Source organism: Apostichopus japonicus, chromosome 13 (assembly GCF_037975245.1).
Source record: "Apostichopus japonicus isolate 1M-3 chromosome 13, ASM3797524v1, whole genome shotgun sequence".
NCBI lineage: Eukaryota > Metazoa > Echinodermata > Holothuroidea > Aspidochirotida > Stichopodidae > Apostichopus > Apostichopus japonicus.
Window position 1 is genome coordinate 2,801,278 of NC_092573.1, and position 13,349 is coordinate 2,814,626.

The following is a 13,349-nucleotide window of genomic DNA, read 5'->3' on the forward strand; positions in this document are numbered from 1 at the left end:
TGTTTACAGGTTTAGACATGCATAATACCTGTTGTGTTTATTATCATGACGTAACATCGTCATTATCGCAGTGTCGATGTAAGGGGACTGGGATTGAGAGTGGCGTTTGGTTTTCGTGGCTCTCAGGCAGGCTACTTGGGGCAACCAATACACACAGAGAACAGAGTAACTATTGTAAATCTTTAAATTTTGTACTAAATTAAAAATAAATCGTGCTATAAATCAGTAGCATGTGCTATTAGGATTACAGTTAGAACTGAAAATATGTGTTATTCCAACAAATCCAGATTGATGTATTTATTGGGATCACACAAAGCATATCATCAGTTTCTTACTGTAAACCAATAGCACATGCTACCTATTTATCATATTTATCAGCACGATCCAGTTTTTATTGTGGTACAAAACTTGTACGATTTACAGTAGCCTAGTTACTGTGTAATCTCTGTATGAATCTGTCGACTTGGGAGACGTTATTATAAAGTATCTGTTGTATATTTTACCCGTGTTGGAGTGCAATACGCCGGATGTTACAACCGGTATATAGTGAGCGTAGGCGTAGTGTTACATATGCACACCCTATATACTTGGGTCAAAACACTTGAATAATCTGAATTATTATTGTTGCGGACAGAATTCACAGGTTCTCTTTAGAAGTATCGTCTGCAGGAATAGGTCTTGCAGTTATCTTTCCATTCCATATGGGCATATTTCATTTGTATTAACACTACTCTCAAGCCTATGCACTTACGCCCAAAAGGGTGTGAAAGATAGTTCAAGTGTGTGGTCGATTCGTCAGCAATACTTGACAATGGAATAAAAAGTACAAAATGTAACACAATGAAAGTATGACGTTAGATAAGTGTTAGTGCCATTGATGGAAATCAGTACCAAATAAACCATGACTATATACAGGAAGCGAAGATAAGAAGAACGGATTACATATATGTTTGTAGAACTGGTAGTTGTTTAGGGGTCTTAAGTCTTTGTTGAGGCCGGTGCCATGTGCGACTTAATACAAAAGATCCAATCCATTTCGTTTCGTTTAAGTTCAGTTACGGAACGGATTGGAAGTTCGAGGCAATTTCAACACATATTAGGTTTCTGAGAGAGAGTGTCTACGAAGATTGAAATGTTCGGAAACGGGAAATTCTGTAAACTTATCACAAATTGATTTTTTGTTGTTGTGATTATTAAAACGTAAGCGGAACCGAGAATCTGTTTCACCTACATAATTACTCTTTTTACAAAGAACACAGTAGAATATGTAAATGGCATTTCTAAACCATATAGTCAACATTGCAAGGGAATCTAACCACAGTGCCCGGGGTAATATATAGATGAAGTCTTTATAGTTCATCAAATGAAGCCACTTTCGTAACAAACGGCCTATATCTTTTGACCTTGTCGTGTATATTGTTAGATTTATACGTGTTTCAAGTGAAACCTTATTGTGTTTTTACTTGCAAATATATAACTATTGAATAAGTAAGTGTTTGTTCAATTAAAGCGTTCGATGTTTTTTTAAACCCAAGCATAGTTTTATTTTCTGTATTTTTTCAAATGTAAGTTCTGTCAGCAAACATACGTAGGCAATAGGTTTCCATCATTTATATAGCTGATTCAAATGGACGCACATATACTGGTAGTAGATAGTTCCTAATCCATTGAGCCTTTTATCAACCCCCCACCCTTCCCTTTTTGCATATAGACTTCTGCGATAAAGTTATTACTGTAATTGTTAGAAGTTGACTAGTCAGTACAATTGTATCAGGGGCGATCTAGCCTATACTCAGCGCCCCCCCCCCCTTCATACCTGTATCTTGGTATCAGCAGTACGTTGTTGGGGTTCGAGGCGTCTGAGGTATATGAGATACCAAAGGCACCGACTACCTCTACAGCTTGAAGATGCCATAAAGTTTCATCCGTGGTAGCAAATGCGTCACGGTTTCTTAAGGCCCTGGCGACGCGAGTTGGATCACCAAACCGGTAGCAATTCTACCTCACTCCGCCCTGAATCGTATCGTTCTCGAGCAGGAGAAATACTTCATAACGTTCACACGAAACACATAACCTAGCTCATATTGTTTATGGAGGTTTAATGGTTTAATGATTTTAAGGTTTAAGTTTTAATGGTTTAGTGCAATCAGCTTACTTCCATTTAAACCCAGATCTATTTCAAAGGTATCTGCGATAATTAAGTTACAACACTTAAAATTTTAATATTTGTAATAATTGTCTGTAGCTTTCTTCCACAAGAAAGCTGAGTTTTCCTCATGGTTAGATCAGAGGCCCAATTGGTTAGACCCAAGCAAAAGCGAAAAGAGACTTCAGCCCGGTTAGGCCCCGAGAAAATATCAGATAAAGAATAATATATTCTCATTTTCACATAGGCCTACTTAAGGAAAACGAAGAATTTGAAAAAGAGAGTCAGATGACATTTATTGTTCCCGGAAAAAAATCATTTTACTGCCGTACTCAAATATTTTTTTTCCGCTTGGATATCTCATTCTACCAAAAATTGTCCGCATTTTCATCCGAATAATTTCTTCACAGCCCTGTGATAAATATTAGAACCAATCACTTTGCTAATGAACTAGAGAAAAGAGTGCAGAGTGAGGAAAAAGAGCACCTGTGATCGATAACGAAATGTTGGCCAGGAATCCCTACAAAGAGCTTCAGGGAATGGCAAATGGGTGGACTTAGTATACACATATAATAGAGAGAGAGAGAGGGGAGGGGGAGGTGACCATAGAGGGTGGGGAGAGGGAGATAGGTTTAGTGCATCGAACATCATGAGAGAATCCCCTGGTCAAGTAGAAGTCCGTAAGTGGTTCTATTTATACACTGTCCCATGGCGATATCTAACATATACCACTGGGCTAAAAGGAACGTGTTTTACCTTTTAAAGATTCAAGACACTTATGCTTTTGCATTTCTAGTTTTGAGTCGACTAAAGCGACATAATTATTTGGCTTTCTTTATCTCTTTGTTTGGTTTTGTTTTGTGTTTTTTTTTTTGTCCTATGTTGTAAGGGTCATTAGTCCTTTGAGAGGGATATTTTGACCTTTGGAACGATTGGATTGTTTTTTCTGTTGCAAGTTTCCTCCATACTCTTCAGAGAAAAAAGAAAAAAAAAATATGTTGATTTGTCTGGTCGTGTCTCTGCTGTTTAGTTTATACTTGATGACGTCATCATCAACTGGCGTGACACAGCTATTCCGGTGAAACACACGGCTTTGGTTTTTGACAGGTCCAATTATACGCACTGGATATAAGATATGTCGGGTACTGCTATAGGGCATTCATAATAATAGCAAGAAACAGAAAAGGGAAATGTGTTTGTACTTCATACCTTTAAGGTGTAAGGTTATGGACAAGGTTCACACTGATTGGTCATTCAGGACGACTAGCAATGACTTCTAAATTGCTAACACCGATAGTAACTTCTTTGTTGACCGACAACGCCTCCAGATGAAAGATTCTGTCAAGTTAAAGTGAATCCGTGCGTTTCGAGAAAGGAAGTACAAAAACTGTTCATTTTCCCTAAAAAGGAAATTCGTTTAAATTACTTCTTAACTGACGAATCATGAACAATGAGAGAAAAACTCATGCAAGACTGAATGTTGTTTCTGGCTCATACAACTTGTAAGATGTATCCAGAAGCCGAATTCCTCAATCCTCATTCCATGGTATATAGTTACAAAGAATTTTTATAGCTATGTTGATAATATAATTATGTCATTTCTCGTGATGTTTTATAGCATTTAAACCTAATTGTCAACTGGAAACAATGTGTAAATGCTAAATGGCCATTCATATGTTCTAAACCAAGACCCCTGCATTGATCCTGCATAAATACTTATACCTTGGACCCATGAGCGTCCGCAGTGAGGGCAAGGGACGGGGCGGCACGATCGTGGTACGCTCCAAGCCAACTGATGGTGGCGCTTCGCTTAGATAGTATCAAAAAGTGTGTTACACCTACATGACCTACTGATTCCCCCCCCCCTTGTGAAAATTTGTGCGGCTCCCTTGCTCGGACCTCCTGACAGGGGGACAGGGCCCCCATGCTCATCGTTACGCCACTGGTCAATCAATAAAATAAACTCCTTCATGTTTTGAACCTTGAACCTTAGCGCTTTCCTGCTTCAGTGTATGTCTTCCAACTTCCAAGCGATGGTCATTATTGATGCTAACGTCACGAGCAATCTGATTGGCTGAAAATTCCGTAATTGCAAACCTCTTCGGGAAAAAATAATTCGCAGCCGGGTTTTCCATTTTATACCTTACAATGGTGTTGCAGCTAAGTGAAATTAATCACTGTTTTACCACATTCCTAATTACTGACCGAAGAAAAGGAAATATAATTGAAGATCGCTAGATCTATTCGGGACTTTCCAGTTCTCGAAATATTCCAAGAATAAGACCCATGTTATAATTTATCTCTCGGCAAAGTCTTGAGCAATGGCAAGAATAAACACCGTATGCATTAGCACTAACTCAGTAGGTTTGCGAAATCCCTCTCTTTAAAAAATCAAGAGCTTCATGTAAGTCGTTTTTCATGTTCATGTACAATGGACGTCAAGATGGAAGCTTTTTAAGCAGTTTCCACTGAATGTAAAGAAAATATTGCAAACAACTCGTCTGTACACGCAGAATATGGGACGGTGCGTGTACTGAAGATGTGGACCAATATTTATTGTTAAGACCGTCCTTGGGGAGGGTCTATTTCTGTATCACCATGGCTGCTTGGATGTAAAATGGTGCTGCATTTGGCGACCATATCCATTTGTTTGTGTGACATTTGACGCATTTAATGTGAACGTCGCCCGCAGCACGAAAGACAGACGATCTCTGCTGAGGAAAACACGTGGACTTTTGAAAATGGGGAAGGGATCGTGCGTACTCAACCGTCGAACCCCTCACCGACCCCCCCCCCCCCCACACACACACACCCCTCCGCAACCACTGCTTACGGGCCGGCATAAACATGAAATATGGTTCAGTATATTGGCTACTCATTGCTTACCTATCTACCATCTGCATTATTGCATTAACATTGGCGTCACATTGCAGTGCATGGTGTTTAAAACTTTGAGAGAGAAAGAAATGAGCCTTTATCAAGTAGGTGCAAAGCTAGTTGTTATACGGCTTTGCGTCGTAAGTGGGGAACGGGCGGAGATATTTTATAATAATCGTTATCATGAGCTATAAATTCAGTTTCAATCCAATTTAAATTGTTCATTATATGGAAACACCGCAACATTGTAAGTTACTACTCCAAACATCCAATGGGGATTTTATGAATCAAGATCGACGGTTTATAATACTTGGAATAGTTTTGTTGATTGAAATACATGGAAAATAGATTAATCATTTTAGGATCAATCATAACTGTTGACTTCCTTAAAGCGCCTATCACTATTTGGTTAAACAGGTGTGTAAACATTACACGGTATATTGACAGTTAAATGGTATTTTACCTCATACCTTTGCGCACCGTTAAACAACCACACAAACATGTACAAACCGCTTACAAGTATATATATCACAGCACATCAGTAAGTGTCATTTTACACTCTTTCTTTTTGTCCACCAACTATAGAGTGATATGACTTTCGCAAATACAATTTTTTTTATTGTTATCGCAATATAAAATATTGTCCAGAGCAGTGAGCTGTCGTTACAGAGTTTATCAGCTTCTTATAGTTGAAATGTGAGTGGTTAACCGCTTTTGCCTTCAAGTTAGGTTTTCGAGTCAAATATAGTTATATAAATATAATAACTCATTCAAGGGAAACCCCGGACGTAAACGTAATCTGTTGTCATTTCCGGTTTGGGTATCTGAACATCCCACAATTTTTTCCGGTGCAAGGATAGCTTCTCATTACTACTGGTAGTGTCGAGTGTCCCTCCTTATATGGTAGGCAGTTTTCTGTTTCTTTGGCCGTTTCTTTGGAATACGTATATTACCAAGGAGATACAACATTTGGTACCACACACAGCAGCGGATAAACGGAATTCCCCCATGTTATGCAAATGTGGGGCTTCGTACAGGTGACCAATTGGAGGAGTTGATTGTGCCGTGTGCAAAACCTACTTGTCACGGTAAATATGAATGTATATATATATATACACATTCTTGAGATAAAGAAAACAGCTTCATTTGTGATTTCGAGAGTCGATGTGTTGCATCTTCCAGACGGTTCAAAGTTTTCTGTGTGAGTTGAATACTTTTGCACATTAACGTGTAATTTGTTCTTCCTTTTCGTTTCTCACAAGTTATGATGACTTTGTGTTTAAATTATTAATGCTCCTTCTTTAATTTGAACTTATTTAAAAAAAAGGAATCTTTCAGTTGTTACATCGGCGACAGTTTTTAATAATATTTTCATATCAGTTGGTACAAACTGACTTAGATATGACAAGACATGATTTTTTTGGTGGGGGGGGGGATGGGGAGGTGATCTGTTGTCAACTTTACGTGTAAAGTAAGTTTTATTTTAAATACGCTACTGCGTCTGCTTGAATGTATCATCATTCTGTTGGGTTCTACTACAACTTACCAACGTGGGGACGGGGGGGGGGGGGATGGGGGTAGAAATCAGCATATCCATTGTTGTGTGCAATTGTGTTCATATCTTCTTTTTTTCCATGCTCAACTTTGCAATCTAATAATCCAGTCATGTCTTATTTCAATTAAGAGGGATGAATTAAATTTATAAGCAGCAGTTTAATTTTAAATAGAAAAATTATTCTTTGCTTTGAGGAAAAATCCACACTTTTGCATAAACCAATAAATAAAGATCTCATTTTGGTTAGAGTATAATTTCACTCGTGCCATGAACTTCTAGATAGTCCGTATGTCATTATAATGTGGGTTTGCTATAGCAACAGAAGTATATGACCTTCCTCCGGCATTGTGACGGATGTGCACTGTACCATAATTGCAGTTAGTTGTCAGATAGCGGGCTATTTTCTTTCTTGTTCTGAGCGGAAGGATATCAATATTCATTTCCGTGGCCTTACTAAAAAGTCAATACCGATGTATGTTATTGTTTACCACGTGGTTAGTGATAACTGTGGCGCGTTATTTCTGAGTATAGTATGAATGCATCTTCATCAGTAATAAGGAAATGATTTTGGCTTTTGTTAAGTTCAAGGCTACACCTGTCGATTCAATAGAATAGGCAATGTTCGGTATAAGCTTAAACAATTGTAACAAAAAAATGCGAAAGGGACACAGTACCTTCACTAAATACGTCAAGCTTTCTACTTAGTCGAATATCTTCCTAAATCAAGAAAAGTGTGCTAGCAAAAAAAAAGTATTCGGGTATAAACATACTAGACTATAAATGAAGAGTGAAATGAGAAGCAGGAGAGATAATTTTCACTGCAGTCTCCCGTTATGCAAGTAAAATGTAACACTATATTCAATGGAGGCAATCCACGTTAAAAGTGATGTTGAGTTAGTAGTGCGCCCACTAATCACGGTTAAGATTCAAATTCAAAGTTACAATAACCAGTTTATTAGTGACATCCATACCATAGTGAGACATCCTTACCTTAGTGTGGCTTCCATTTAACTGTATAATTAACACTCCCCAAAGTCTGTAAGTAATTTGCCATGATCAGAACTAACGGAACAATAGCCAATTCATACACACACGGGATTAACACTGACAGACACATATATGTACTACGCAGTACGGAAGTTAACCTAAGGTGCTGTTAACCTAATGGTTCTTTTCCCCACAAGAATCTTTTGTCAAACAGTAGTATATAGGCCAAGGGCGTAGGAACCGGGGGGGCGGGGGCGCCAGCCCCCCCCCCAGTGAAAAATGTGGAGGGGCGGAAGTATCATTCCGCCCCCCCGCTTCGCAAGTCAGAAAACCCCTATTTCATTTCCAAATGAGAAAAAAAATCTCATTTGGAGCACCAAATTGCATCTAAGGCCTGGTGAAAATACAAAATTAAGTTTACAAAATGGAGTGGGTGTTGAATTGTGCTATATTGCACCAAATTGCATCTGAGGCTACCTGGAAATGCAAAAAAATTCCAAAGGGGAGGGGGACAGCCCCTCCCCTTAGACACCTCCCCCAGGCCGGCCATCAGTCTTCAGCCCCCCCCCCCCACTCAAAAGTACCTTCCTACGCCACTGATATAAGCTAAGATTGTGCGTTGATCATTTGCTAACCGCTTTTTTCTTGCATGACGGAATCCGTCCTTTTCGGAGCATGAGTACAACACTCTGTTGTATTAAACATAGGCGCTGCCAGTCAGATCCGTTCCTGGTATTGTTAGCAAATTCAATTCATTGTGAAGCGACTGTATTTGTACCGACTCAATGCCTGGTTTTACCAAAAACAAAATGGAATAGAAACGGTTATCACCCACAGCTGTAACAAGCCTTACGTATAGCTGTTCCACTACTCATCGTTTTCATGTATATTCAGATATCAAGTAAACCGATATATATCACATATCCTGTATCCAACCGCGATTTTGAGAACTTCTTTGAATTCTGGACATGCTACAAAGTTTAGAGCAACTCGGGAACAGTATACGGTGACTGATACAATATGACGTCATAATTTCTTTGGCGTGCAGTCGGTTTTGCACAAGTTGTATATATATGTGTAGATTTACGTATAGTTGCACGCACCGTGTGCAACTTTCATAACGACTTTGTTGTTAGGCCTAAATTGTGTAAGTATTTAGAGAAGAGGAATCAGATTAATAAAATGCATCACGTGAACATTTAAACTTCGTAATTGTTATTGAATTTTCACTAACGAAGAAATCGTAGGGGGGATACTTGCAAGTTACCAACTTAAATTTGACTGAAGTATAAAAGGACACATGTGAGGAGAAGGAACGGGTGGGGTGTGTGGGGACGGGGGGGGGGAGTGGTAAGAGAAGATAGGATAATTATAACCCACAAATGAACGAAAATGCACTTATATAAATACGCTCGAATTAACTTTCTCACAAAAGCCAATTATAGTGTTTTTGCACTTTAGATTAATTTCTTGGCCTTGGTATAGTAATAACCTCACCTATACAAAATCACGTCTAGGCAAAAAGTTTATACACTTTTATGTTATTTTGATTTGAGATTGGTAATTCCTTCTTTCATCTTGTTTAATTGAATTGTAAATGACCCCTCAAAAGAGCCTAAGAGCAACACCTATTTATTATTTTTAAATCAAACCCATAAAATTTCAGATCATTGGTAAGGAAATCGGATTAGATATTTCCTCCGCATTTCAGCATGAATGTTCATGACCTTTCAGTTAGGCTAAATCAATCCGTATAACCTAAACCAGGTATTCGATACAATGTGTTATTTACTATACCTGTCTGTGTGTTGGTGCGTATATGTTGGTGTGTTTGTGTAATCAGTTTAATCACCCTGACCGGAATGATAAGGTTATACATTAACACAATATACGAAAGAAGGCGGCTTTATTTGTCCGTACTATTCCTTTGTGTAGCATCACGTTCTATATGGCTTCACACCATACAGGTTTAAGGTCACCGCCATATTCAATATGGGCACTGTTTACTGTGTTTTCCTGCCTAAATAAACCATTTCAAGGTATAAACTTTATTTGCTTTTTCTAGTAGAAAAAAAGGTAAGAGAACAAACGAAATGAGACGAACATATAGAAAATGATAGTTTGAAGAAAGAAAAAGAAGTTGTATAAACTCAACCTTATAGTTCTTTCTTGCATTTTTAAACTCTCTCACTCTCTCATTTTCTCTCTTCAGAGTTTGATTTTTTAAATTGAGAAGTTCCGCCAGTAGCTTTCCTTTTTAGCGGACTTTATCAACTCCGCAATGTTTCCTCGAGAAAGCACCGAGATAAATGGAAGTAATATTGGCTGCGAATCGAAAGTATGGTTTCGAGATACAAAGCAGCTGAACAATGTGAAGACCAGTGAGGGTCACTTGGAGGTCTGGTTCCACGGACTTATTTCAAGAACGTAAGTGTAGATACGTTTACTCCTGAGAAATCAAGAGATTATCGGTTGTTTAGTGGTTGATGGATACGGGACCTCCCCCACCAATCCCTCGTCCCCCCTTCCCACATTCAGACCATTTCTTTACAAAATATTCCTTTTTATGTGATAATCTATGCACGAGTTAACGAGGTCGTGTTCTTTTAAAGACTGTCTGTCCTAAATGAAAATTCATTCGTATCGTAACCCTTTTCGTTTTTTTCCCATCGTTTTTGTTCTCTCAATAGTGCAGCAGAAGAAATTTTGAAAGGGAGATGCGTTGGTAGTTTTCTTGTCAGAGTTAGTCAGTCAAGATTCGGCTATTCATTATCGTTCAAGTAAGTTGACATTTTGTTGCGGTGTGTTGTGGTGGTGAAGGTGTGTGTACTGTCGTACTCCGCGCCATCAGTTAATTTGGTGGGCGTTTTCGTATAGTGAGGGGCATAAAGCATGCTCATATACGTTATCAGAATTGCCACCACAACGTTTTAGCATGCAATTTTCGGAATTGCAGGCATTCATGTTCGTAAACAATCGGGCATAACATATTCGACTGTTTCCTTCCAAAAAGTGTTTGTAACCAGATTTTAACCGTGGTTCGTTTGGGAACGTTATGACTTAGAAGCTTGAAAGTTTTTTCGTCTTTTTAAATGATCGTAACCGCCCTTTGCTTTCACACCTATTCCCAACCACCGGCCAAGTAATTATTGCGGCAATGAGTAACAGAGTAACTCCTCTTTTTCATCACCAGGGGTACATCGCGATGTTACCATATCGCGATAGACCAGAAGGGAAGTCTTTATGTAGCTGTCGGTGATGACAGAGCGTCCTTCAGATCACTAAGGGATTTAATTATATTTTACAAAAGGGTAAGCACTTTCCTCGTTCTCTCTGTCTTTATCCATCTCTGTTTTATCCCCTTTTATTATTATTATTATTATATTTTTGATCCATCTTACGATTTCTTCATCTATCATTTTTCCATCTGTCTGTCTGTTTCTCCAATTTTCCTCTCTAAATCTCCATCATCCTTTTAAATTTGTTTCATTTATCTTTTTCCCATCTGTTTTTTTTTTAACATTGCTAATTCTCCATCTATACCTGTTTACTTTTGCATTGATTTTTCTGCATCCAAGGAGCTATACCATTTAGACTTCCGCTTTCCATTTCCATTTTCTATTTTACCTCCATCTATTTTGCTATGTTTACTCCACTCCACTTTTACCGGTGTCCTATATCAATCGAACCATAGTAAATCAAGGACCATGCAACGATGTATCGCGTAGATGTAAACTATGTGACGCACACTAATGTTTTACCTCAGAATGGAAGATACGAAAGGAAAAAGAATAGTGTGATGACCCGCAAAAAAGGTCATCGGGTGGAGGGGGAGTCGGGGGCGTATTACTACCAATTTGGACAGGTTAGGTAGATGAGAATGTGCACGATTTGAGAGGGGACAGGTAAACAATTGTTTAACCTGTTTCGCCGTATTGCTTCCTTTTATATATATATTTTTTTGCAGTACAGTAACCATAGAACGTATTCGAACTGACAGAACCATTATACACTGTATATGAGAGCGTGTGCATGCTGTACATCACGTAGGCAGGTTTCACGATATCGTAAAGTAATCGTAGTAGGAATTCAAAGTATACCGAAGCGGGATGTTTACTTATATTATATAATGGCTTCAAACAGGTGTTTACAATTCGTCATAAGAATTACCAAGCAGGAAACCACTACTTCTCAAAAATCAAATAAAAGCAAATATAAGTAACACGATATGAATTGCGACGAACTTTGTAAGACAAAGGCAAAATGAACTACAAAGTGTAAGTCTTAAATGTTTAGGCACCATAATATAATATAGAAGGACGTCTTCCTAGAATAATTCATGCAGGGAATATTTAAGCAAAGGACTTTTCTTACGTTCGTAATCGCAATCACCCCTCCATTTTGGAAGAGGAATCTTATGCATTGTTTTATTGGTTTTGGTTTTGTTGTATATAGAGTTACTTAGACTGGTGGACCATGCTAGAGTGCTCTTTACGAAACGATTGCGCAGCAGCACACCCCTCCATCTTCCCCTTTTCACCCCACCCCCTTTTCACCCCACCCCAAACGCTTATAAACATTCAGTCGTTCATGTGATAGATGTATCTGTACCGACCAGGTGAACGGAAATTATAATTGCAGTAGTGTTTTGAAAACAGCCCCATCGTTTAGCTGATATTCTTGACATTAGGTTTTTATTCTAATTTATACGTTTACATCACTCCTCTCTTACCTGTCTCCCATACAAATGCACTCCTAGCTTACGATAATTCTATATTATTGTCTTTGTTTCAGCATCCGGTGGTTGCCGATGGTTACGTACTTACAGATGCAGTTGGGCAGGTAAGTTTGGATACTAGATTTACTCAATTCTCCTCAAAATTTCAGATTCCCTCTTGCCATCTTCCTAAAAGTCAGTGGAGTAGCCACCATGACAACTTGAAGGATGGGGCCGGGCTGGGTGGGGTGTATGACCTTGGTTTGAGGGGTAGATAGGTGGTCTGGTGTTTTCTTAGCAGTATTTTCTCGTTCCTTCTTTATCGACTTACGGGTTTCCTTAGAAAAATGTTGTATATTATCCAAAGCATACATTGATGTAAAAATTATGAAGACATTTGAACACTCGAGTGATTATATGATAAAATAGCAATTTAGGTAGCACCCTGTGAAAGGATTAAGAGGTGTCGTCTGCATGCTGAGACGTAATGTACTTTGGCATTTAATGATTGACTTCGCTTCTCTCTTACCTGTCTCCCACTCCACATCTGCACTTTCATATCTGCCTAACTACACACTGGAAATGTTTTAGCACTGCGCCCTCGCTCCCTGGGCACCGTCCACATAAACCAGTAAGTTTTGGGGAGCCTCTGCTATAAACGCAAAGAAATGTACTTAATTGACGGCCAATTTTACAGTCACCCCCCCCCCCCGCACATACACACGCCCGCCCACCCCGCCCTAATACACTCACAGAGGTCACGAAGGACAGAAATTACTCACAATGGAAATGGGAATAAAATGGCATTTAGCAAAAATATATAGAAACCATAAAACAAATACAACATTTCCCCTTCCCCGTTCCATCCCAAGCAGACTCGCAGCATACCTACTGAGAAAATCTTGGATATTACAAAGTGTACTAATTATAGACTTAATTACCAGGTCATCTCCTTTTTGAAAAAAAGGAATTGAACCCGGATACCCGGATACGTATTAAGACCAAATGTGTAAAGGGTGTCTGTAATAATGCGAAAACGCATACAATAGCGACATAATGTATGGCCA

The 13,349-nt window shown here is 38.8% G+C and overlaps 1 protein-coding gene across 3 annotated transcripts in view; it reads left to right on the top strand.

Annotated features, from left to right (window-relative positions):
• The window catches only part of LOC139978448 (uncharacterized), a 73,993-nt gene that overhangs the window by 54,128 nt on the left and 6,516 nt on the right, over positions 1-13,349 (top strand). For 2 of the 3 annotated variants that reach the window (XM_071988691.1, XM_071988690.1), the window contains exons 2-5: positions 9,778-9,992; positions 10,256-10,345; positions 10,759-10,876; positions 12,360-12,407. In XM_071988691.1, coding sequence (XP_071844792.1) covers positions 9,847-9,992; positions 10,256-10,345; positions 10,759-10,876; positions 12,360-12,407 — 402 coding nt within the window. In that variant the 5' untranslated portion in view covers positions 9,778-9,846. Of the gene's footprint in view, positions 1-6,063; positions 6,225-9,777; positions 9,993-10,255; positions 10,346-10,758; positions 10,877-12,359; positions 12,408-13,349 lie in introns of those variants that run through there. The other variant, XM_071988692.1, reaches the window with a different exon arrangement.